The sequence below is a fragment of the Pseudorasbora parva genome, chromosome 16 (assembly GCF_024679245.1).
Source record: "Pseudorasbora parva isolate DD20220531a chromosome 16, ASM2467924v1, whole genome shotgun sequence".
Lineage (NCBI taxonomy): Eukaryota > Metazoa > Chordata > Actinopteri > Cypriniformes > Gobionidae > Pseudorasbora > Pseudorasbora parva.
Genome location: NC_090187.1, coordinates 21745067 through 21773051, shown reverse-complemented (window position 1 = coordinate 21773051; position 27985 = coordinate 21745067). Strand labels below are relative to the sequence as shown.

Genomic DNA, 27985 nt, shown 5'->3' with positions numbered 1-27985 from the left:
GAACAAACTGGTTCAGAGATCAAAGATTCTATCCATCCGGAAAAGCCTCATCAATAAAAACACTGCAAATGTGTATTTATTGAAATGATCAGCTAACAGCGTAAGGCTCGTCACTTTCCATTGTCAATTGTCAGTCTGAGGAGGAAGCACATCTCTCTCCATTATGTTGAATTTGGGCTGCTGTACCCATTTCAACCACTAGCTGTCCATATTATATACTCCACCTTTAAGGATGGTTTAGACCAGAGGTTTCCTGCCTAAACATACCTACCTGGAAGTTTATAATATGTCTAGTAAGACTATGGCTGCATCTGAATGAATCTGATGCTGCCTTCGAAAAACAGATTTCTTGGTAGGAAGGCATCAAGGCACGTACGAATCCAATGTTAGCTTCACTTTCTTAGCTTTACAATGTTAGCGCTATTACACATCTTCTCAATGAGTACTGAATCTCCTGATCAAAACACACGCAAGGAAGATGCAGTTAAACAAGCAATCGTATGTAAAATAACGTGATCATCAACATTAAACCTCTTATAAATCAAAATTATCTAATGTTCCTGAGTGAAATGTGGACCCAGGACGAGCTATAGCACTGTTCAAGCATTAGGGCTGTTGATGGACTTGATACTTCACCGCTTTTTTCATATTAAACTGTTATTCCCTCTCTTATTTCTGTCAATGGGGGTAGGGGGAGATGTGAGAGGAGGATGTTTCAGCCGGGACTTTTTACTGCGCCGAGTCAAAGTACTCTCAGAAGTGCTATTCCACCATACATTATAGTTCTCCTTTTTAATCCTCTTAGAAGAGCACCTTGTTTTATTTTGTGTCACCAACCATACTCGATCGTTCAACTATTCATGTAACTGTATTTAAATAGGGAAAATGTGGAGGTGTTTGGTCGCTTCTAATTTGATCTCTGTTTGGTACCATAGTGAATGAACTGGGCTTAGTGGGCTAAGCTAAGTGCTATCAAAATGTCACCGCGTCAGAGAGATTAAGCTCGCACTGAGACGAGAGAGGTATGTATCCACTCGCTTTAGTTAAGGGAATAACATAGTTTAATATGAAAAAGCGGTGAAGTATCCATTTCACAAAAACGTGATTTTCTCCTCTTTTTGTTCAAAATGTTGCTTTTTTTATTCAACTTACCCATATTCAAGTGTTGATAAAAAGGTTTGTTTGTTTAAAAGAAGAGGGTCAGCTCTTTCTTTTGATATATTGCTTGCTTAGATATTCATAAAACAATAGTTTTGGGGCTATTCAATTTCTGTGAAAATGGTCAAAACCCTGGCAATGGCTGGCAACTTTTTTTTTAAACACTGGCAGGGAAAGAGCTAATTGGGTTTGGAGCTAAACTTTGCAGGACAGTGGCCCTCCAGGGGCAGGATTGGACACCCCTGGTTTGGTCAGTTTGGTAGCTCAAATAACAAACATTTTACTAAAATATTCATGTGAATGTGCCTTTTAAAACTATAGTTGTAAAACATCTGATACATTTTTTACACATAAATGCGGATTGCAAGTGCAAAAATGTCTGCTCTGTCTGCAGAGAACGTGTCGGTCATTCCACCTCCTCCGCCCCATCTGAGTCCAATCCTGCGTCGTCTACACAACCCCAGCTCCATATCTGCATCTCTGGCTCGTCTCTGGAGCTCAGCGAGCCCCCTGTAGTGCCCGCCGCAGAGCTTGTGCCTTTCGACAGCGATGACACCGATGATGAAGACTCTCCCAGCCCTTCATCGACACTGCAGAGTCAAGCCTCCCATTCCACCATCTCATCCAGCTTCGGCAGTGAGTTAAAGCACATTCACAGTTTCTAAAATCAAATAAAGTGTGCACTACCTGTCAGAAGTTTGGAACAATATTTTTTTTTTTTAAAGGATGCTATTATTCTATTTGAATGTATTGTATATTTATTTTATTCCTTTTGACAAAGCTGAATTTTCAGCATCTTTATCCAGTCTTTAGTGTGCAGATAGCCTAGACATGAATACATTTTATTTATTCTAATCTTTGACTGGCAGCGTACCTTATACTCTCACCCGTATGCCACTTAAAACACATTAGTTTTGTAATCTGTGTCTTATTAATGATGTTTTTTTTAAATTATTATTAATATTTGTCTATATTCTCTCAGATGATGAGGCAGCCGTTTCAAAGGACATGGCCACAGAGACCACCAGTTCCGAAGAGGAACAAGAGTTTCCCGTCCCCAACTCATTCGGGGCCCCTCGGCTCAGTGCAGACAGTCCGGTGGACGGCCGCGCCATGCGCCGGTCCAGCCGAGGGTCCTTCACCCGTGCCAGCCTGGAGGACCTGCTGAGCATCGACCCGGAGGCGTACCAGAGCTCTGTCTGGCTCGGGACCGAGGACGGCTGGTGGGTCAATGCATGACTGCAGTTTTACAAGAATAATACACTTAGCCTTTATAATGTGATGTAGTGCAGTACTTGATTTGACTATTTTAGCATTGTTTATATACTCTTATAATATTTTTTAATTAGCTTTTATTTGTATATTGTTCATATTTAGTAATATATATTTCTATTTAGCTTTAATTTCAGTTTTCAGTCATTTTTTTTTTACTTAATTATTTGTTTCCTTTATTTGCCAAGGTATTTCTAATTTGGATGTTTTATAAACGTTTAAATTTTTTTTTCATTTGGTCCAATGGGCAATTAGTTTTATTTTTATTTATTTTTTTTTCACTACCAAATTGTCTATGATTATATCAGCATAGAAAAAAGCTATTAAACCACTGAGGAACTCAAATATAAGCAGTAGATGTATGTATTTTTTCACTCATGCGAAGAATCTCGGGACTAATAAAAAATCTGATGCAAATTAATGCAAATATTGTTTGCAAATAGTCCCAAAAAGATTATTTCCAAACTAGAATTAGATCTAGAATTTCGATCACTGTTCTGTTTGACCTGGTTATTGCCTTGCTTTGAATTAGTCTATTATTTTAAATAAAAATAAAAACATTTCAGTATATTTTCAGCAATATTATTTCAATATTACATAATGATTTCATTTCTATAGGCTGCATTTAAAACAAATAAAATCAAGTAGGCAAGAGAAGCCTATATGAACCATTCATGGTCAGAAATGAATGTTCAAATTCAGAGGAACAGTTAATGTTCAGAAGAAACATTAATGTTGAAGAACTGTTAATAATAAAGATTGAGAAGATTGGATCAGTTGTGCTCGTTTTTTTTTATTTTATTTTATTTTTAAATTGTGGAATACTTTATGCGGCCCAGCCTGACCCAGTGTACCTCCAGCGGCCCCCATGTAAATTGAGTTTGAGACCCCTGCGTTAATGTTTCTTCAACTTTCCTTTTGCGACCCGGATTTATATCTAACACGAATGGATCTCTACCATATAAAACTCTCCTGATATTTGAGTAACAGAAGTTACATTAGTATAAAATAAAGCATATTTTGTTACCTTTTGGAGCTTCATACCATCATCACTGTCCTCATCAGAGCTAATTTCCAAGTACATTCAGCATCAGGCTCATATTCTCCATCTCCAGCATATTCTCAAAACTATTATTTAACATCTTCAAAGTCAATATTTTGATCGCTGACAGCTTTTTCACCTGATCCACCATCAATTTACAGTGACTAATATTTGACTGTGTTCAGTTCTTGCTCTGCGTTAAATCGCTGAGCCTTTTAAAGCTTTGCTGATGATAATTCCTATTCTTTTGTTTTCTGCCTGCTATGAGTAAAATGTCACTTCATCTTTGTATTTTAGATATTCCCACCATGTTTTCACCAGAATTGCACTTATTCTAGCCTGACAAGCCAACCCACATCAAGATGTTTGGTCTGGAAACTCACCATTGACAGGGCTCAATCCGAGGGGCGGGATAAACGGTTGTCTTTCAAACTACCTCTGCACAGGATAGGATAGCGCTACACCAACCAGAGCTAGTTGAAAAATGTAACTTTCGGCGTATCCAGTCTGCAAAACTCTGAACACATCTTCCCTTTTTAATAACGACTTCAGTTCCGTTCTTTGTTCTTTTCTCAGAGAAAAGCTTAACTCCAAGTCTTCCAGAGTCGCGGCCAAAGCTGATTCGAAAGACCGCCGTTCGCCAGTTTCTGTGTTTACTAGTAGCACGCAAGCACAACTCGGACGTCATTATGTTAAGCCCCGCCCTATATACGATTCTATACACGATGTGATTGGCCTGACCAGAGTTTGCCGTTTAAAGCTCAGAAGGGTATTGAGAGTTGCTAGACGACACTCTCGGCAGATTCGATTTGCTAGATTTCTAGGCTACTTATTCAGTACACAGAAAAATATTACGAGTTGCCGTTACCAATTACATTAGGGACCCTATAACATTTTAACAAAAAAAGTTAAGATGGAAAAAGTAATTATTTTATAATTTTTATAATTTTCTCCTTTTTTTCCCCTTGTGTTTGTGTTAAAAATAACAGGTGTAACACCTAAAAATGATGACCAAAATAAGAAAATAATTTTCATTGTCATTAACAAACCCTATATAATGCTCTTTCAGCTAAATGTATAATATATCAGTAATTTTCATAAAGGTTCTGATCATTTTAATGTAAAATTAATGATATGTTATATAACATGATTTTTTAATGTAATTATTATAAGCATTTAAAGTTTGTTTTCAGACAGCATTTTAAACCCACGGGACTAATTAAAAGTTGAACGGGAGTAGCACGCAATGATGCAATAGCATTTTACTGCACAAAGAGTCCCTCTGCTGTTCCTTCTGTTTGGGATTTAATTCTCACCTCAGGTGACCCTGATCTGACTACACTGCGTTCCCAGAGAGATGCACATTATCTCCTGCTCAGACCTGCCCATGTCCTCAGTGCATCCTGTCACTTTCCATACAATCATTTACCATCCCTCTACTTTTACACAAGCAGGTGTGAAGTGTTTGTTCATGCCTCACTGCCAGTCGACAGTCAAAGCAAACAAAACACAATGACTTAGGGAGCATTTTACTTGATGTCTGTCACATTTTAAGTAAGGAAAAATGTATGACGGGTCATTTAATAATTAGAAAATTATGCACCCCAGAGGTGGTAATGTTACACATCAGGTGTGTGTTATTTTCTAATAATCAGGGGGTCCTACCGGTCCTTGAAATCTAAAAAAAAAAAAGTAAAGATCCTGTAAAAGGTTTTTTCGTCCTGGTTCATTGGTTAAAATAGCAATTTTACTCAAGATTTACAAATAGTTGGAAACATTTGGGATATTGTAAGTACTCAACTAAACAAAATATTTACACTGGCCTAGGGGTTTTATGGATATGTTACTGAAAAAAATGTTAGGTAGTGCACCTTAAGTGTTTCCCACATGAGGTACTTCATGTTGTATGTTGCCAGGACGTTCAAGCACACGCTAAACTACTACGATGGTACATCAGCGTTTTCAGTGCTTACACCGAACCCAAAAGAAAAACTTACACCTTTCAAAATTTATTTTTGGGGGAACTAACCCTTTAAGTTTATGATTACCAGTAAACAAATGAGAAAATATTTCATGTTTCATAAGCATAATGTAATCATGTTTTTTTTTTTTTCAGCATCCATGTGTACCAGTCGTCAGACAACATCAGAAACAGGAAGAACAGTATGAAGATGCAACATTCTGCTTCTATCCTCTGTATCCTGTAAGCAGCCGCTGCCTTACTGATACGTATCTTATCCAGCTTCGGCACGGAACCTGAACATCTTCTTTTTTTTTTATTCCCAGGTATCTTGACAACAAAGTGTTTGTGTCTCTGGCAAACGGGGAGGTGATTGTTTATCAGAGGGAAGCAGGTGAGCACAGATTCATTCAAAACGATTATTTGAGAACCAATATGAGTGATTTACAAAAAGTCTCTGTCTTTTTTCTGCAAAAAAGGAAGTTTCTGGGATCCTCAGAGTTCTCAAACACTGTGTTTGGGCTCTCCAAGTGGACCCGTGACCAAAATGGTACCTGTGGCGGGAAAACTGTGGTGTGGCTGTCAGAACCGGGTCCTTATCATCAACACAAGCACTTTAACACAAGAGGTCAGACACAAACTACGTACAGAGGATATCTGGAAAGAGACTTTTTTATTTAAAAGCCAGTTCATATTCAGTAATATTGTCAGTTACAGTGCATTGACACCAGCAAATTAAAAATTAATTAAGCTGGATAATGACTCTAACTTTGCAACATTAGCTATGTTTTTAATCAAATTTTTAGATAATAAAAACACTGGATGGAAACAGCAACATAATTTAAATATGCACAAAAATGTATTCAATCATTTGATAAAGCATGCATGAAACAAATTCACCAAAACATTTATGATGTATGAAAAAAGATTCATACATTCCCTGATTGCAGCAACTTACATTATTATTACAGATATTTTGGGCAATTGTTTCAGTTCAAGTGATGATTTTGTTCACTTGAAATAATGTGATGGAAATTGTGCTTTATTAGCAAATCATAACTTTGGAATTATAAGGTTATATCTGTCCTTTTTGTCCAAATTTAGTTACTCACATATCCCCATTCTGTGACAACTTATTTACATGTGAAGTTTTTAAGTACATTTTGGGACTTTTTATTTAGAAAACAAAAAGTATATTATCTACAAAGTCAATTAGAATGCAATTTTTTTAACTCAATATCTAAAAACCGCTTAGAATGAAAATAGTTGGTTTTCAAGGTGGCAAAATGTTTTATGCGATAATCTAATTTTGCGCATAACTTTAGATGGAAATTGAGCTGAATAATGACACTATCATTTTTAAGCGCTGCTTTACAGTTTATGTTGAATTTGCTTGATCATTACTGATGAATTTTCCGTTTGTATTAATATGAAGCAACTTGAAACAATCTGTATTGGAAAAAGGTGCCAAATAAAATATGACTAGACTATTGGCATCAGCAGATTAAACGTTTAAAATATGATAATTATAACTAAACTATATGTGCTTGACATCACATTCATACAGAAGTATAGAAAGTCATCACCTTGGTAACACTTTAGTTTAGGGTCCAATTCTCACTATTAAAGGTGCCCTAGAATGAGTTGAAACAATATTTTAAATCGTTCTCTGATATCTAAATAGAGGGTATGTGGCTGATTTAAGGTCAAAAATTGTCAAGATGCAGTTTTACAGGTCCATTTATAACCCTAAAAATTGCAGAGTTCTGCTCTGATTGGCTGTTTCACTGCATGGCTCAATGAGAGCTAGCACATCTATACCGTCCGTCATGGCAATGATTTTACAATGATAGCTTCTCAACTTTGAATCACGAACTGAACTGGGTAGCACGTAAATATGTTGTTTACAGTGACGTTACAGTTTGACAGTAGAGTACTGATTTAAAAGTCGATTTATTTGGCCAAACAAAGTAATGTAGAAGCCACTCAAAACAGTCAGTGTCATGTTTTCTACTCATCCACTAAAAAATAATCATACTTCAGTTCTCAAAAATGTATATTTATTTAACAAATTGACTAGAAGCCTTTTCAAGTGGCTATTGTTTCAACTTAGATGGTGAAGAAGGTGACGTTTAAGGTTCGAGTAAACGATCTGTAAGCAACTAAACAGTAGTAGTAAACATAACATTAGTTAGCTTCTGAGTTATGTGATAATGATGAAATAAAGGCTAATTTAGATTTCAATCTGTCAAAAGGGATCGACATACGTATCTACTGTTGTATTTTATGACAACACTGGCAGGAAATAATATTAACCTTTATCATTTGACAAACTGTTATGTGTGGTACTTGGAGTTTCCAATATTAGCATCTAACGTTAGATTTAGACAACACAGGGGATATTATCGTAATGTTGTCTTACTAAGAAACTTTCAATGTAATCAGAAATGGGTTCGACAGTCAAGAAGTGGATAAAATCACTACTTACTGTTTGCAGGAATATGGAATCGGCCTTTTCTTCAGTTTTAGACGCTGTGCGAATCCTGCTTGATATTGTCCAGGTTAGAAAAACTTTCTGTGGTGAAATGGGCCAAGCAAATGAACAACATTGAATTAAAAACTTGCGGTATCCGATTGTAAATAAACATCAACCATGACGGTTGACATTTTTTATCTGTGGGAAGGCTATGAAAAGTCCTCATGTCCCCTGCACAGCCTGGAACATGACATTTGTGTCCATGATCTGCCGTTTTCGCTATCCTCGAGTGTCGCTTGTTTATCTGCTGACCTCCCAATAATTTGGCTGCTCACTGCGCAGTTCCGCCTGACATTGAACATTTGCTGACATACAAATGTTGGGGGTGTACATATTAAGGATCCCAATGATTGCGTTACATGTGGCGTTATGTTAAAAATAGCATGTTTTTCAATGGTGCTTTTCACAAACAAGATTTACATATGAAGGAGGAGACAGTGCTGTTTGAGACTCACTGTATGGGATGTCCATGTACTGAACTCTTTTTATTTAACTATGGCAAGGTTAATTCAATTTTTAATTCTAGGGCACCTTTAACTAGTTGCTTTTAAGCATGAATATTACTAGGATATTGGCTGTACATTAGTACTGGATTTGTAATAAAATGTGTCAATAATAAAATTGTTGGTAATAAATAAAATAATAATAAAATTAAGTTAACAGTTCTTTGATTTTATTTGATTCATATACGTAATGTTAATATTTAATGTGCTTCATGTTGTTGTTGATAAAGAATGAAATATATTTTATTTTGTATTTTGTATTTTTGTTTCAATATGGTCCACGGATTATCCTACTCAAATCAATGTGACAAACAATTTAGGTCAAAAGTAATCTAAAAGTAATCCAAAAGTAGTCAGATTATATTACCTTAAATATGTAATGCAATAAAAAAATTGTCATGACATTTGTAATCAGTAACCAATTACAACTTGAAAGTAATCCACCCATCTCTGATTTTGACTTTGAGACAAAACTCATAGTTAATAGTTAGTTGAAACAGTAGAATTGTGAGAATTGTACCCTAATCAAAAATGTGACCTTCACCGTTAATAATTTTTAGCAATTTGCAATTTTCACTTTTTGTCTAATTATATATATTTTAATTTCTTCTTCAGCACTCATTCCAAGTGGGTCAGGACAGTGGGCGCTGTGTGACCAGCATGGTGAGCTACGGCAAAGGCGTGTGGATCGCTCTACAGGGCAGTGCTCATGTGCGGCTGTACCACGCCTCCACCTACGAGAGCCTCACAGAGGTCGACGTGGCACCAGCCGTGCACAAGATGCTTGCAGGTAATGTTTAGTGTGCATTCATTCATGATTTTCACCTGCTGCATGCTACAACAAGGGGGGACATCTGTAACACTTTATTTCGAAAAGCCACTTTAAACATTCTACATATCTATACGTAACTTAGCAACTACATATCAACTACCAGTTATTAGAGTATTAGTAGGCTGTCTGCTTAAAGGGATAGTTCACCCAAAAATGAAAATGATCCCCTAATGTATTAACCCTCAAGCTGTCCTAGGTTTATATGATTTCATTCAAACACAATCTGCGCTTCTGCGTTCGTCAATACGTCATGCATTGGGTAAGATGTCACTCTTCAGCCGGAACTTGACTTGTATTCTGCCATTACCAGAAGATAGTGATTACAGTTTGTAAAGTTATAATATTGGATATTTTTCCTACAAAATCACATCACTTTGCTTTTAAAGCCATTTTATAACCCCCTGGAGCCATATGGATTACTTTTAACGATGGATGGATGTGCTTTTTGGGGGAGTCAAAAAACAAGGTACTATTCATTATAAAGCTTGGAAGAGCCACGATATTTTTAATTTTATTTTTTATGTAACTCTGATTGTGTTTGGCTGTAAGAAGAAAGTCATATACACCTAGGATGGCTTGAGGGTGAGTAAATTAGAGGATCATTTTCATTTTTGGGTGAACTCTATCTGCTTATACTTTATTTTGATGGCCCCTTAACATTCTACTGACTTTGTAAGTACAAGTCAACGTATTCTACTAACCCTTACCTAAGTCTTCTAACAATCAATGAGTTAGTTGACATGTAATTGGAAAGTTCTTCATAGTTAGTAGAATGTTAGAGCTGATTGTATAAAGCTTTTGCTGAATAAAATAAATCCATTTCTCTTTTTTTTCTCATTTAGGCTCTGATGCCATTATCCGGCAGCACAAAGCAGCCTGTTTGCGGATCACCGCTCTTCTGGCATGTAAGGACCTGCTGTGGATTGGCACCAGTGCAGGGGTGGTCCTGACTCTGGCCATCCCACCAGTGTCCTCCAGCACTGGGTCGGGCTCTCTGCGTGCTCCCCTAATCCCCATGGGCTCCGCCCATGGCCACACCGGACACGTCCGCTTCCTCACGTGCATAGAGTTGCCAGAGGGCTTTGACGTCAACTTCCCTCCAACGACAGAATCAGGTTTGTTTCTCACAACAGTGTAGGTAATATAAACATTTGGCAATACAACTGTATATTAATTATTTATAAGTGCATTACAGAAATACAAAAACCTGAATGAGACATTGATCTATTCTGTGTGGTTTTATAAGTTATTAAGCTAGAACCTGAACTCCAGAGTATTGAGAGTTCAGTGACTTAATATGTTCTCGTCAATGTCTATAATGTGTTGTCATTTTATTATTAAATTCCTTGAAGCAGTTGGGTACAACAGGGCTAAAGGCTCCATGGGGTAAAAGGCTCCTTTTATTTAATTTTCCTCTAAACCACTAGATGGCACAAAAACCTGCCGCAGCACTTTGCAAAACATCCGCTTTTCAAGATTCACATGGAAATTTGTCTCATCCTTGACCCGATTGTGGGCAGAAGCACTAATTTGATCTAATATTTAATGTTTTTTAAAATGTTTAAAATATGTTTTGAGACAGAGGTCGTCTTAAAGAGCTTTGTTGAAGGTAATTAAAGAACAAAAAACGGAAGAATATGTAAAAGTATGGTATTTGTAGTAAAAGGCACCTCTGCTGTTAAGGCAAAAAGTACATATTAATCATATCATATAATAAAATAAGATTATATTTACAGTAGTAAAATTAATATGAAATTATTATGGGATCTAATTCAATGCTTTCAGAATCTTTTTGTTTCTATATTAATTATGTTTCCATAAGTAGACTGTGATGATTATGAACCCAATTACACCAAAACTGGTTCTACAATCGCATCATTCAAACACTAATGCGTCTTGATTGTAGACTGTACAAAATATAGACGTAGTGTCCTGGGTGATGAACAATCCAACGCTCTCCATTGACTTTGCATTGCGTGAAGTGGCCAATGTCGAAACAAGGAGAACAATGTCGAAAAGCTGATATGTGACAAGGTGAACAGCAAACAAACTAATAAACACATTACTACGTTTTTATAAGCTGTCGACCTAAAATAATAGTGTTTAAGGAGACAAAAGTGGGTACAGGCAATAAGACATGAAGCTTTAGCAGGAAGAATCGGTACGTGTGCAGTAAACATTTTGTCAGTTTTAAGTCAAATATCCAAATGTCAGTTTTATATATATTTCCTGTCGCTGATTACGTTCCCCTCCAGTCTGTGTAGGTCTCGGTGTAATATAACATTTATTTATTTATTTATTTATTTATTTATTTATTTATTTATTTATTTATTTATTTATTTATTTATTTATTTATTTATTTATTTATTTATTTATTTATTTATTTATTAATTAGGGACAGTGTGTGATAATGAACAGACATTATAATACATGAATGTAAGCACACCAGATTGTAGCCAAAGGCTAATTTCCATCTGTTGTCCCAGGGGCTGGGGTCACAGAGGGCCATTGCATCATCAAACATTATTGCATATCCTTAAACTACACGCTCAACATTATTGCACACACCTCACATTACATACTACTCACATTGCACAATTCACAATGTTACACAATCCACTCGTTACATTACACTATGTTACAAACTTTTAAAGGTCTATGGTCAGAATGTAACATTTAGATGTTAATATTGCTGTAATGGAGCGGGCAGCAGAAAAGACAAGACACAGAAGTTGATAAGGCCAATTGATTAAAGCCGAAGCCACTAATCAGTATGTGTGCGTTGTTTTACAATGCATTTAAGGAAATATAAAAAGAAGAAATACAGTAAACTAACGGGGAAAAAGGTACATGCATGGTGACGCCAAATTAAAGAAAAGAATAAAACAGAAATAGTTCCTAAACTAAATTCCCCAAAACGCTCTAACCTTCCAAGTGAAATCTTCGGCGTATCCGACACCATAACTAAACCTACATTATATTAAGAACAAAAAATACAAAGAGGGCGCTCTTAATAACTCATTATTATAGTACAAATCATAATTATTGCGTAATCACATATGATGCACAGTCAGATCAACCAAAATTAAAATAATATACCATTTCTACACATACACACACATACACGCATACACACACGCACACACACACACACACACAATCAGCCCAAACATGCAGTCATGGCTTAATAAAAAGTTTCAATGTAAATGTAGATCGCTACTAAAAATGAGTGCAAGTTTGGTTTAACCAGTCGATTCTTCATCTGAGCTTTAAAAGAATCATAAGTAGAATGTCTGGACTCTGTCTCAGTTGCCTGTATCCACTTTTGTGTCCTTAAATTCTTGTTTTTTGATTCGACAGCTTATAAAAACTTTCCCATATCAGCTTTTAGACATTGTTTGTTTTTTGTAATAAGTCAAAAATGACAAGGAGGCCACTTCACACAATACAAAGTCAATGGAGACGATTGGTTTATCCCCCTGTCCCCCCCCCCCCCGCTGTTCGCTAGGGTGCGTCTAGATTTCTAGGCTATTCCATATTGGCTTTAAGAGAAACTGGGGGAGGTTGCCGCTTGGTCTTGATGCATCCCACAAAACAGAAAAGGACCACCTACTTACCTGTCAATCAACCACAGACATTTGAGTGTTTTAAACTTGCCTGATTTGAAGTTCTTCACAGTTGTTCATCCAAGCACTAGACTTTAAAAAGAGCCTATATATAAAATATGAAAAAATGGCTGAATGATGACTGAATAGGTGTGTGTTTTATTACAGTGAACTCTGAGAGCAACAGCGGAAGCCTGCAAAGACGAGACTCTGCCCGACGGCGCGCTTCCACCCTCCTGGCCGTCAAATCCAACCTGCTGGTCATCAGCGGCGGTGACGGCTATGAAGACTTTAGATTGACCAACAGCAGCGAGACGGTGGGGCGGGACGACAGCACCAACCACTTACTGCTGTGGCGCGTGTAATGGAAGCCCCACGCCCAAAACAAAAGCTGCTGGACTAGCCCACGCACTTCCCCCCGAAACCCCGCCCCTTCCTGTCCTCTGATGCGTTGTGTACAAGTGTGTAACACGTCAACAAATGGGTTTTTTTGTTACGTTGTGTTATGTAATTTCTTGGTGTAAATTACTGATCTCGCTTGCCATGCGGTGTTTCCTGTTGCCGCTTTTAAATATTGTGTTGAAACTTAAGAAGCAGCTTTAAAAGCGGGCCGAGAAGGACAAATTATTGTAGAAACCCTCGCTGAGAAGAAAAAATGGGAACAGGTGAAGTAAAAAAAGAAAGAGTTGTTCGGTTGTCGGATAGAGAGAGGGGTTTGAACGCATAGCACAAGGCAGGAAGGATTGTGGGTAATGTGTGGATGGACAAACAGAGGGGAAAGACAAGTTTTTTCATCCTTCACTTTGTGTTAGAGGACAGTCCGCACACTTTTATGGTCAACTACTGGTCTCAACAGACTGTGATTTGATTCGAGAATGAAGATGCTTTTGTTAAACCTGTCATCGGTGCCGTCCGGGACGAGATGAGATTTAATCTTACGTAACCAATGTGCAATATAAGGCTATAGTACCTACAAACCGTTATACCCCACACTCACACACACACACATACACTTTTTACTACTCCATTAATCAACAATCTCACACTCAGAATTATTACACATTATCACTTTATTCTTTTGGTTATAAAATCAATTTTATGTATAAAAAAAAAGCCCTTCACTATATTATGTAAAAGAACAGAAATGACATTCCACATATAGGTATTGTGACAAAAAAATCCTTTTGTACAGTATTTATGTTTTTTTCATTTTTAGTTAAGTCTTTTTTATAGCACTTAATTTATAAACAAGGTAGTCTGGCGTTTTTCTCTACTGAAAGATTTTGACGCTCAACTCAAGTCGGGTCATTGAGGTCACGTTTGTGAGATTGATTAGAATTTATTGAAACCTTTTTTGCGTGATGAGACATCCAGGTCTTATTTCACCCTAAAATAAAAAGATAGAATAATAATTCAGCATTATTAAGCGCATCTTCGGGAGCATTTAAGAATACAGTGTATTTTAATAACAATTAAGCACATTTCCCCCTATTTTTTTTTTATTGTAATGCAAAAATAATCTCATTCACATGACTGTAAAACGATTTTTAAAATTAAATTTAGTACAAAATAATGATATATGCATTTGACAGATGTACTGTATTTTTTCACGTTACAATAATGAGACTTTTTTGCATTATGGTCATTTGAATTTGGGGAAAATGTGACTAACTGTCATGAAAAATAATGTAAATATATTTAGTTTATTTGAATAATTGAGAATATAAAATGGAAATGTTCTTGACAGGTTCTGTGAGATACACCCATGGACAACTTTGACATTTCAATGTTTGTTTTCATCATCATGGTAATTCGGGAAAGGGAATTGTGTTGTTACTAAAGACTGCCTTTCTTGATTTGACGAATAGAGTTTGGATTCGAGAGATGAACTCTGTGCTTGTTTGTGAGTGTGCCTGATTATGACGCGTAGAATGAAGTCAGACGGGTACAGCCCTTCAGCTGCATGTGGCCGCTTATGAGAGAAAATTAACTGCTAAACCGCTCTGCCTGTGCCGCCCGCCATCAGGTGGGTCGACTTCCTGTTAAATGAGCAATTTCTGCTGCCTTAGTTTTATCTGGAAAGAACCGAGTCAGTCACAAACACACCCAAAATACTCGCTCACCTGCATCCAAAAACATGCCGAATTACCTGAAAGATGTCAAGTCAGACTTTTCCCAGACTGCATCATGCATGGAAATTCATGGGAATATTTCACGTTTTGACTGATTGATCTGGGTAAATATGAACGCTCGCCGTAACCATCAAAGCATTTCAAAAATGTCATCTAAATCAATCAGTGATAGTCGAGTCTTACTGTTGCAAGTGACCCTCTCAGCCCTTTCTAGTTAAAGATGTCATGTGTATTCTGTATTGTAAATATTGGTATATATTGCCTTTCTCTGTACATAGTGCTCTCACAGTCCACGATTGTTCATATGAATCTAATGGCATATTTTTATAAGTATTTTTGTCAATTTTTTTCCTCATTGGGCATGTGCCGTCTCATTTAAATTAAAACTATTACAGTATTTTAAAAGAAGAGAAGAAAAGCCGCTCCACGTCTGCGGGTTCTGTTACATTCATCATGCTTTTTTCACAGCGTTGTCATATTTTGTCACTGTGGGTTTCTTTGTAATTAAACATTTCACTGATGCCAGAATCTCGAGGCTTTGGTTAACTCATTTGCAAACATGCCCACACATGATCATGAGCATTCATGTGAGTCACTGACGACGTCAGAAAGTTTTCAAGGATTGTAAACTAGCACCTTCTTCGAAAGGAAACAAAAGACTCTTCTGTTTTTTAAAGAAATTGATTGAGGAGAAGAAAATTAGGGGTGCCTGAACAGAATAATATTAAATCTCGGAGCTGAAACTTCCTTGTTAGTCAAAGAAGATGTTTTATTGACACCAGGCCCAGAAAATGCGCTCTCAGAATATGCCAACCCATGACGTCATCGTGGGGTGAAACACCGCCTCAACATAATGGCTGCGTCCGAAAACCTAGGCTGCAGACTCGTTGCCTCTCTGCCTCATCAGACAGTGACTTTTAAGGCAGCGTTTTGTGCATGAAGGCATCTCATGAAACTAATTTCGGACAGATTTCTAAGGCAGTGTAACAGTTTAAAGCCCCACTTGGCTACTTTTGCTCTCGGGGTCCCCCTACAGTTTGGAAAAAATAATGTCCTCAACTACTGTCGTAAGATCTGTAATCCTACAACAGGGGATGCCATCGCGCGTGCATTTGTTGACATGACAACCCTGATAGCCCTGAACTAGTGATGCGCGGTTTGTCTCATAACCCGCGGACCCCGTATATCTATTTAATGGTCGCGGGTGCGCGGCGGGTTGTAAAAATATATACAGTGGTGCGGTGCGGGCCAAATAACTTCATAAAAGCGTCCCGCGGGTCGGTGCAGCACTAACAGTTCCCCTGAACAGTTCTTCTGGCGTCGCGTGTGAAACGTCTTCATCCCAGGTAACGTTACAGTCAGTGGCATATGTTTCAGCATGTCAAATGAATATAATTTCATGGGTTTTATTTTTTTCAAACGCCAAATAATCACGATGCTCACGTTTACAAGCCAGCGTCATTATAGTAGTCTATTGGTTACCGTTTTACAGAATCTATATGATTATCAATTCACTTCAGTTCAATGTTTGAGTGGTAGCTCACCGTAACAAGCAGGACAGCATCGGTCGGGCACGCCTCCTTCAGCTCACGCCGACGAGCAAACGCTGGTCACATTTTGATCCTCGTCCTGCCTTTAATCCCATAATTTCTTCATTTCCTCTTATTGCTTTCCTCCAACAAAACCTTTTCTTTCTTATTTGTCTCTGCTGCTTCGGACATGACTATTATCTATTATCTATTATCCGACGAACAAAGTTGGGCTCGCACGTCCGAATGTAAGGAAGTGTGTGTTGGTGGAAGTGACGTATATTCCGTAAAGCAGTCGAATTTTGTAGTTCTTTTCTTTTTCTCGGGTTACTACCCGAAACCCGAAGTTTTAAAGTACGATTAAAAACGATACAGACCCCATCAGGCTATGGCAGACGTGTCATTCAACCTATTGTAAGTCGATTTATCATCACAAGAGTCTTAAAAAATATATTATGAAGGTTGAAAAGTTACCTAGTGCTGCTTTAATGATCTACAGCAAAATAGAGAGAGCTTTGGTGAGAACTAAACACATTTAATTACTACAGTAGTGATTTCTCGCTAGAAATGACATCAGAAGTGTAATATGTTGGTCAAAATCGTACATTTACACACAAACAGACCCGCAAACGCAACTTCTGGACGCCATCTTTTTTTCCCAGCTCAACTGTCACTAAATAGAAAGCACAGGATTGTGGGATATCAAAGGCAGCGAAGGACATGTACGCTGTCTTCAAAAATCGATCAGATGAAGGTATCTCAGGAGACAGGAAGTGAAGCAAACATTAGATTCGGACGCAGCTTGATGACTTCCTGCCTTCAAATGTGTCCTCCGAAGGCAGCATTTTCAAGGTTTCGGACACAGCCAATAAGAACAATGCCTGAATCTGTAGCCCCACCCACAGATTTGTGCATGACATTTTATAGATGAATAACACAGGCCTACGTGGAGCTAAACCGGAGCAAACTTCCAAGCTATAAACATGCTGCATAAGCTTCATGTAGATTTCTTTATTATGAATGCATGGATGAACATTTTTGTTTTAATGAAGATCCAGCTCGCGTGGGGAAGATATTGCACTTTTGTTCCTTCATTTCTGGTCTCTGATCCGTTTGTAAAAAAGAGACTTGATTTGCAGGCAGGATGAGATTACATGAATGAATGAGGCAACACTTTAATGTGAGTAAAACATTTTTTTTTATATGTGATAGTATTGCATTGATACAGATCGTTTGCTTTATGTCTAACTGAACATAACTTACCGGCCTGCCAACGTGCTATCTTAAACAGTAAAATAACATTCTTGCGAGCATAATGCGTTGTTAACTTTCCTGACCTGATATTTGAAGGAAAAAGGCAATAGCGGAAGTTTTGATCATGCTGATTTATCTGACACTGCAGTGAGGTGTGTGTGTGTGTGTGTGTGTGTTAGTGATGTACGGTTCACGGTTATATCCACCAATAGGAAGTAATAAAAAAAAAACATTCCAATCAATCAAGGGTGGATGAGAGATAAATCATTGTTTGTTTGATAAAGACATTTTGCGAGCCCTGTCGGCAAATCCTTCTGGTTGCTGTTTCCCCACACCCTACCAAAACAATTTCTCACATGTACTCAGGGGGAGCCAGAGCTTATTATAAATTTGCTAAACTTATCCAATCCTAGCAGTGGGCGTTTACTTCTAAGGCCCTGTCCCAAATGGCACCCTAAACCCTCACAGGCTTCCTCTTCCTCCTCCGAAAGTCGGCACTTTCACGATGTAATGCCGCTTTGACTGCCAGTTAGAAGTCCTCTGCGTAGCTCGCAAACTTGCGGGCTCATCTGAAGTGCGCATCGAGGGCGCATAGCAGCCGCAAAGGGGGCGCTCATGAGCACCCTTCTTTAAGCTTAAATGACGAATGGGACACTCTATGGTCTTGTGGACTTAACGAACACGTGCACGCAGTGGCCATTGTAAGTCCACATGACCGAAAGTGCACATGAAGTGTGCCATTTAGGACAGGGCCTTCAGCTTGAGAGAGCCTCAAAACCAGGGTTCAAAATACCTTAATGCTTTTTAATTATGATGTTTTTGAATGTAAAAAACATGCAAACATTATAAGTTGACCTCAAACAACAATATATATTTTTTAAAGCCAGTTCATGCCCGTATATATATATATATATATATATATATATATATATATATATATATATATATATATATATATATATATATATATATATATATATATATATGTGTTTGATTTGTCTATCTCTCATTTGTTCGTCTCTTTTAATATTGTTGTTCAAAAAAATAATTTTATTTGGGGTAAAATTATGCAGTAACAGGAATGCTCACGAAATGTAGGACACAGCTAAATATTACACGTGTGGTGGTTAAAATAGCATGATCGTTTTAATCTATGTACTCCGTGTTGTATTATATTGGTGTGTAAATCCTTTTAATATTTCCCATAAACTAGGTCATGATTCAGTGCTTTTCTTTATCATTCCCTAGTATATGATTAATAAAAGCAGTGACTAGTAATTGTAAAATATGATTCAAGTGTGAATCATCGCTTTCTAGATTTCTGTTGTGAATTCCACAGATTTAGCTAAATTTATATTGTATTATTTTTGAATAAGAGACGGGCCAAAAAAGGCCTATTTAATGTCTTTATTATTTGTATGGGTGTGTGTGTGTGTGTGTGCGCGTGTGTGTGCGCGCGTGTGTGTGTGTGTGTGTGTGTGTGTATGTATGTGTATATATATATATATATATATATATATATATATATATATATATATATATATATATATATATATATATATATATATATATATATATATATATATATATATATTTAGCATCATTACTCCAGTCTTCGGTGTCACATGATGCATTAGAAATTCTAATATGCTGATTTGCTGCTGAAGAAACATTTATTATTATATTTATATTTTATTAGCAGAAACAGATTTTTTCCCCAGCATTTTTTGAGGAATAGAATTTTTTTATTTTAAATGACATCATTAAAAAAATGTTTTATTTGAAACGGAAATCTGCTGTCACATTATAAATGTCTTTATTGACACGTTCGGTCAATTTAATCACGCTTTGCTGAAAAAAAGTATTAATTTATTTTCTTTTTTTTAAAATCTTGCTAATGCAGCACTTGCTGGTGTGTCATCAGCCCAGTGTTCTGTCTAACGTTGAGACAAACTGAATGAAATACACAAGACCAATTCACGTCATCTCACAGCGAACTAGTTGTGCGAGAGCACAAAGAAAGCTTTATAATGACATGCAATGAACATTCAGCGCCTGATAATGCAGTTCATGGTTTGTGTGAAAGATCTGGTTTTATTCTGACGCACAATTCAGTGGAGTTGGCGTATAAGGAACCAAAGAATGATGCAGCCTACTCAATCTCTCTCTCTCTCCAGCCGGATCTCACGAAAACTCTCAGGTTACAAAATAACCATGAAGGAAACATTTAATTAAAGATTTAGAACATTTTTAAGGCTTCAACAGAAGCTTCAATTAAGCCACACACACACAAAAGTTGGACAATCATGCACCTCCTGTTCCAGCAAGGAAGAAGCTAATGAAAACATGCAACAAAAAAGTTATGCTGTGATGCTTTCATCCAGTTACATTTTTTGTTGTATTGTACTAAAAGGATTCACTGTCTTTGCTATTTTGTTTATTCAACTTTGCAGGCAGCTCTTTTGACATTTGTTTTATCGTCCACATTTTCTGCTTTGATATTTAAAAAAAAACATAACTAGGTAGTTTAGAATTACAGTTTCTCTTTTTTTTGATAGTCCACTTTAGACATACTATAAGTAACTTTGCGTGAAAAGTGGACCATCAAAATAAAAGTGTTAGCAGAATATGTTTAATTATTATTGAATAGAAGCTGAAAAATATAAAATATACTAATTTTGCATTTAAAAATAAAAAAACTGAAGCTGTTTGAACCTGAAAGCTAATTAAAAATGTTGTGTTCCTTTAATCAAATATGCAGTTACACTGGTGGGTTTATGCTGAGGCGCACAGTGCACAGAATTCACCAAATTTTCTGCAGTGTCAATAGCTACAGACCTCCTAACTTTTTGTGGCATTCAAATTAGCTAGAGAGCTTCATGGAATGGGTTAACATGGCCGAGCAGCTGCATTCAAGCCAAGTGCAATGCAAAGCGTCGGATGCAGTGGTGTAAAGCACAGACTCTATAGCAGTGGAGACGTTCTCTGGAGTGACGAATCACACTTCTCTGGCAATCTGATGGACAAGTCTGGATTTGGCCCGTCCAGCAAACGGACTATATTGTCCAAAGTGTAAAATTTGGTGGAGGGGGGGTTGTGGTGTGGGGTTGTTTTTCAGGGATTGGGCTTGGCCCCTTATTTACAATGAAAAAAAAACTCTTAATGTTTTAACATACCAAGACATTTTGGACAATTTCAGGCTCCCAACTTTGTAGGAAGAGTTTGGAGATGGCCCCTTCCTTTTCCAACATGTCTGCTGCACACCAGTGCAAATCAAGGCCCAGAAAGGCATGGATGAGCAAGCTTGGTGTGGAGGAACTTGACCGGCCTGCCCAGAGTCCTGACCTCAACCCGATAGAACACCTTTGGAATGAATTAGAGTGGAGACTGGAAGCCAGGCCTTCTCGTCCAACATCAGGGCCTGACCTCACAAATGCGCTTCTAGAAGAATGGTCAAAAATTCCCATAAATGCACTCCTAAACCTTGTGGAAAGCCTTCCCAGAAGAATTGAAGATGTTACAGCTGCAAAGAGTGGGCCAATGTCATGTTAAACCCTATGGATTAAGAATGGAGTGGCATAAAAGGTAATGTGCATGTAAAGGCACGCATCCAAAAACGTTTGTCAATATAGTGTACATTTAAGACTGGGAAACCCAGTCTGATCTGCCGGCGATTTGATTTCGCCTTCTGCAACTCAGTCTGGAAACCTGTACATTAATTTCTAATGCTTCTGTTACACTTTTGTGGGAACCAATCAAAGACTTTGCTTATCCCCCTGGTGCCCTATTGCATAGTCACAGCTCTTTTATCATGCATCTTGTGCAGTGGAAAATACAGAGAAGACTCCCCAGACCAATGTTCATTCTTAAATTGAGCATGGTCTGGTGATAGCCAGACAAGCATTCATTCCAAACATTAGTGTTTAGATCTTTAATGTCCACTTCATTGAATGGCTTCTCAAATCTGTAAGCAACATTTGGGTGGCATAGGTCACTTTTACTTCAACCATCTGGTTTATTCAGATTTCTTCAGAATAAAATTGCTAATCTAATTATGTAATGCGTAATTTGCTTGGGTTTTTTTCTTCTATTTTTCTTGCTGTGGGGTTCATTATATACAGTACAGTGACGCACCTGGAATGCAGGCTAAAATGTGAGATTCTATTAAATTGCCCTGCAGTGCATTCCATGAGCACAGCGTTGGAGACACAGAAACATGCAAAACCAAAAGAACAGAGTTTAGACACTATTTAAATATAAGGAGAGATGTTTGCTTTTTGTCCCAAGTCACAAACAGAGAAACGTCCCCCACCCCCCACGCCAAACCCCTCTTTACTGCATTATTTTACTTGAGATTGGGGTTGTTTATTATTTAAGAAATATTTGCATGTATATACTGTTTATATATTTTCTTATGTATAAATATTTTATATAAAAATATAACTTTAATTTATATTATTATACATTATTAATTTAATTATTAGAATTTTTTTAATGTGTGTGTGTATATATATAGACACAAATACATACATACATACATACATACATACATACATACATACATACATACATACATACATACATACAATAATTATATAGAGGACATTTATTATGCAAACAAACTTTTATTTTGGATACGATTGATTATGATTAATCGATTGCCCAGCCATAGTAATCTCATTATTATCAACCCAATAATAATGAGATAAAAAATTACATTGATTGGAATTATACAAAAGAGTATATTTTTTCCTCACTAATTTCACTTCTTTCTTCTTCAATGTTATTTATTTATTTGCAACTGCTGTTTGGGTGTTTTTAGTGGCTGTGGAGAATTACAGTAACATTTATTAAAATTATACACTTTATCATTTTAAACCGTACACATTTGTTATCTTGAAAATACTAATGTAAATAAATGACAGTTGGTTCGATATTTCTAATGTTTGAATTGGCTAGCCTTTTAATCTTTTGTGATTTTACATACGTAGGCTACAGATGCTCCATACTATCCTTGTTTTACTTATCCATTTTTTCTTGAAAATGCGGTTCACGAGAGGGAGGGAGGAGGAGAGGGGAGGGAGGAGGAGAGGGGAGGGGGGCGGTGCTGCTCATATTACACCGTGTGTGACGTGTTTCTCTCGGTTCTTCCCCGTGACGGTTCAAATGTTGGATCCCTCTTCTCTTCACTGCGGTTCTGTTTCTTTCTCTCTCTCTCCCCCCTCTTTGTGTAATTATAGATTACACATTCGGTATATGATGATTATAGGACACCTATGAATTCACAGTAAAACAGGTAAGATACAAACTTTATCCAATGTGTGTATAATAGTTTATTAACGGATGGGGACAGTTGCAGTGCGGATGCGGCATTTCTGCCGGGGTTTTTCAGTAACTTACGAATTCGGTTGTGTATCCTGTTGTTTTGCTGTTGTGTGTGGATATACTGTACTGAACTGTACTTCGGTATGTTGGTGTTTAGAGTTAAAGATAAGATATTTTGAGGATATCTACTGAAACGTTACGCTTTGAAGACAATGGGATGTGTTGAGTTGAGTTGCTATCGTGATGTTCTTATTGCGCCCGTGCACTTCAACGGCTGTAAAACAGTGTCTTTTTATTTTACATTAACTGATTTGAAGTTCTTAAACCGCATTGTAATGTAGTACATTAGGTTATATACAACGTATTACTTAATATTATCTGAATTCCTTCTTGACAGACGCACTAAATAAGGTTTTAAAAGATATTAAGATAAGAATTGCTAACAATTTAGAATAACTTTCAACAGTAACATCAACTGATATTCTAATTCTAAACATCTGATCATTTATTTTGGTTTTACAACAGTCAGATGTAGGCTAGTCGTATGTTGGTTGGTACATTGTTGTAAAGGGAAATACTGATCTGTTAAAGGGTAGCCTACACTGTTACCTTTATGTGTGTTTACAATTACAACCGCATAAACTATTTTTTGAAAACATATGAGCATTTTAATGTTATAATATGCACCAAAACGACGTTGAAATTGCAGCCAGAAACATTGTGTTTAGCTAGCTATATGTTGAACTTACCCTCATTTAAACGTCCCATATCTGCAAAAATGTCCATAGATTCTGATATATGAGTGTAAAATAAGGAACAGCATTTTTGGTTTCATGAAACAAAGCATAACATAATAATATATTGCCATCATTTACCTCCTATGATGGTGTCATCCACTACAGGTGTTTAGAGATCGAAAATTGTTCTGCTCTTTTCTAGTGAAGACAACACAGTGAGTGAGCATGTTTAAATACATCTCATCATAATGTGTTGCCCACTGGGCAGCTTCAAACACGCACACACACACCCCCTCTGGCAACAGACTTTGGCACACACTGCACCAGCTGCGGTTTATACCAGCTGGAAACACATGTTTGTGCTCCACGCATAATTTATAGTCTGCACTATAAACAAAAATGCTGGGTTATAAAACATTGTACAACTTATGCGTCAGCCTATAGGAACATGTTGGATATATCCCAAAAATCCCATTTAAAAAAAATGTTTTAAGTTATGAGGCACCACCCTTGTCGTTATAATTAACATCTTTTGTAAACCCTCCGCGAATATTTTAGTGAATCGCAGCATTTTTGCAGAATTTGGCAGAGAGAGGGACTATTATAAAGCAGGATGTAATTGCAATGTCTTTGTAGTTCTACGTCTTTTTTCTCAAACACTCTTACGAACATGTTTTATACTCACGTTTGAACTAAATATGCACTATTATTACCAGCATTAACTGCTTTATCAGGCATGTAATGCTTTAGTAACTTTAAGGCTCAGAAAGCACTGTGATTAAATGCATGACTCTAATAGGCTACAAAACCGGTATTTGTCACGAGACGGGCCAGCAGACTCAATCTGACATTTTATTATATTTGACACATCTAATCTTAGATTTTTGATTAGTCAGCAGCATAAAGTCTTTATAATTTATTCAGATTTTGAGGCACAGAGCAACCATGAGTCAGCTGTGTAAATGTCTGAATTGTCACTTCAGAAGCACTTTTGTGCCACCTTTGCAGTAGAGATGCACCGTGGTGTAAAAAAAACTTCTTTTTTTTTCAAGTAATTTTACTTGATTACTGACTGTACATAAGTATTTTTGGGGGGAAGGGGTCTATAAAGATTTAAATGAATAGTTTGAATGGTTTTCTAACCATTCGGGTCTGTTAACTGTACTTTTCTCAAATACAATTTTGACTACTTGTATATACTTGATTACGTTTCTGGGGAACGTGAGTCATTTTTACTCAAAACTTGAAAAGTTGGGGAGAGCGGGGCACAACCTAACGCCTTTTGACTATCTCGGTTTGAGTAAATCCACTTGGGGTTCAGACAGAGTTTAGAAAATGCCTCTGCACTCAAATGGATAGACCAAGCAATCAGAGCAACGGAGTAAGAGACGTATGTTGAGCGACGCATAGTTGTCAACACAATTCAACTACACACACGCTGAAAGAAGTAGAAGAAGATGAGTGGAAATTATATTTTCTGGTGTTGTAAAAAGATTTTAAGGATACACGGAGTACTTACCAACACCATTATCATTTTTGAGAGAAAAAGTAAAGCTGAATGGAATGCAGACAAGTTCTCCTTTTAGTAAACAAATTCAATCCAAGCGCTCTTTGGTGACGTGGATGATTACATTACTGTTGATCATCTGTCCATCATCGTATAAAGCCCGCCCTGCCATTTGATTGGTTCGAACAGCTCGGGTTTGAGCATAGTTGCTTCCAGAGGTTAAATTGGTCCGGAGCGCAGCTCCACAATACATCAAGTCCAGTCCCAAGTTCCTGACCTCAAATGTTGTGGGCTGGGCTAAGTTCGGCTGGCATCTTGGCTAGGTATTTATTTTTTCCCACATTAATTTCCCACATCTAGTACAATTATGTGGTTTTCATTAATACAGCTTATACTTCTTTCTTGATTTACCCCCGAAAGAATGGAAGTGAAATGTGACAACATGCCCTATAGGTGGGGTACATTGTAACATGTGAGGGGCACAGTGTAACATGACCATATAACAGCTTTAAAAGTGATCTGATATAATCAAAATAAATATCCAAGACAAACTAAAATATTTGTAAATAAAATACAATTATTAACTTAAAAATAAAATAAAAGAATGGCATTTAATCATTAAAAATCTACAAATGTTTTGAGTTTGACACCAAACACATTGCTAAATAATGCTATACATCAAAGTTCTTTTCTCATTTTTCTCATGGTTTCTCAATAGAATTAATAAAAAATATGGAATATAACAGCACAGTTCTAATAGAAGGACACAGTGGAGTGTTATAACATGCCCCACCTGCGCTAATAAGATTCACCTGGGAGTCTTCTGCTGGTTAGATTTAAGAATTCGATTCAGAATTATACTATATCAATTGTTAAATAACAGATATAAGATTAAAATATATTTTTTGTCTTATTTTAAATAAACACAAATAAACATAAGAAATTTATTTTTGCTACTTTTACTAGCGGAATACACTACGATTCGTCATCCTGGCATGTGTGGAAAGTTTTAAACCATGTGTGTTACAACTAGCCCCGTGTTAGATTGTGCCCTGCTCTCCCCTACATGTTAGATTTTGGCATTGTATTGTCTTTCATCTTATGCACATTACATATGATAAACGGAAGCTCAAACGGAAGCACTTGATATGCGAGAACCAATGATCCTATAGCCTCATTTCCACCAAAATTACCGGGAACAATTTGTCCCAATAACTTTTTCCCCAGAAAATGTTTTCCTTTAGATCTGTTGCAACTTCCATCTCAGCCTAAAATACCCTGAACATTTGTTCAGTGAAGTAGTAGGACTGCTTGTGACTTTCCAGTTCCCACTGGATTTTGTCCTCTGCATATAAACTCAATAAAGCCTGAACCTCGTTGTCTGTCCATTTGTCACATTTTTTAAACTCCATAGTTGATTTGAATAGTAAACAACTTTGACTGCACGCACAGCAAAGGACTTTTAAAAATTTGGTGGGTGAAATAAAATGCTGCTTGGGCTCAACCAATCAGCATGTTCAGTGCCCAAGTCCCACCCTCGTAAGTTCCTGAACTTTGTACTACCTCGCAAGCAGGAACGTTTTGAGGGGAACATTTTTACCCGGAATTTCATTTAGACCCTCGTTTCTGCATTCAAAACACATCGAGTACCACCCCAAAGTCCCTAGTTCCTTAGGAAAGTTGGTTGAAAAGCAGCTTTTGTTTTAGCACATCAAACACACACGTTTCAGCTACAGTTCTTTCATTAGGAAAAGTTCAAAAGTTCTACATCAAATCTGTATGGAAGCTTGTTAATAAATTTTAAAAAAAAATGTAAAAAATAAATTAAAAAAAAAGTGACTTTTTATCTCGCAATTCTGACTTTTTTGCTAGTTTATATCTCGCAATGCTGAGAAAAGTTATAAATGTGAATATAAATCGCAATTGCAAGAAAAAAGTCAGAATTGTAAGAAAAAAGTCAGAATAGTGTGTTACATGCAACTGCAACTTAAATTTGCAATTGCTTGTTATAAAGTCAGAATTACACATTTATATCATGCAATTCTGAGTTTATGGCTTAGTTTCACAGACAGGGCTTAGATTAAGCCAGGATTAGGCCCTAGTTCAGTTAGGACAATTAAGTAGCTTAACGTGCCTTAGAAAAAAAAGACATGACTGGTGTGCATCTTGAGACAAAACAATGGCACTGATATATTTTATGATGTCAATGTAATTTACTTTGAGATAAAACACCTCAATTGTGCATTTTAGTCGAGGACTAGACTTAAAGGGGTACTTCAGCGCTGGGAAGATGAATCTGTATTTAAAATGGGTCATTAATATAGTAGAAATGTGAAATTATTTTTTAATTTGGTGCTTTCTAGACTGAGAAAAGACAGAAAATGTATTTTTGTATAATGTAGATTTAAGACAACAATTCCCAGAATGCACTTGCTCCGCTGACCTACGAGGCCACTCCTATAGCCACCGCTACTGGATTTACTGGATCATTTGATCGCGTTCATTTTCATAAAATCAGTTCAGTTAGAGAACAGACACTACAATCAAAAGCTGAACGTGTCTCTTCAATATTATGTGATTTAGCCGCTGAGCA

General features: G+C 36.9%; 2 protein-coding genes across 3 annotated transcripts in view; both read left to right on the top strand.

The window, feature by feature from the left end:
• LOC137043653 (rho guanine nucleotide exchange factor 17-like) overlaps positions 1-15568 on the top strand; it is a 124318-nt gene extending 108750 nt beyond the window's left edge. For both annotated transcript variants that reach the window (XM_067419966.1, XM_067419965.1), the window contains exons 14-21: positions 1553-1794; positions 2141-2381; positions 5589-5675; positions 5759-5826; positions 5912-6060; positions 9087-9261; positions 10146-10418; positions 13077-15568. In XM_067419966.1, coding sequence (XP_067276067.1) covers positions 1553-1794; positions 2141-2381; positions 5589-5675; positions 5759-5826; positions 5912-6060; positions 9087-9261; positions 10146-10418; positions 13077-13273 — 1432 coding nt within the window. In that variant the 3' untranslated portion in view covers positions 13274-15568. The remainder of the gene's footprint in view (positions 1-1552; positions 1795-2140; positions 2382-5588; positions 5676-5758; positions 5827-5911; positions 6061-9086; positions 9262-10145; positions 10419-13076) is intronic.
• Positions 15569-22981: 7413 nt separating this feature from the next.
• Positions 22982-27985, top strand: part of relt (RELT TNF receptor) — a 34107-nt gene continuing 29103 nt past the window's right edge. Inside the window, exon 1 of the mRNA XM_067419562.1 lies at positions 22982-23119. The gene's annotated coding sequence lies outside the window, so the exon portion shown is untranslated. The remainder of the gene's footprint in view (positions 23120-27985) is intronic.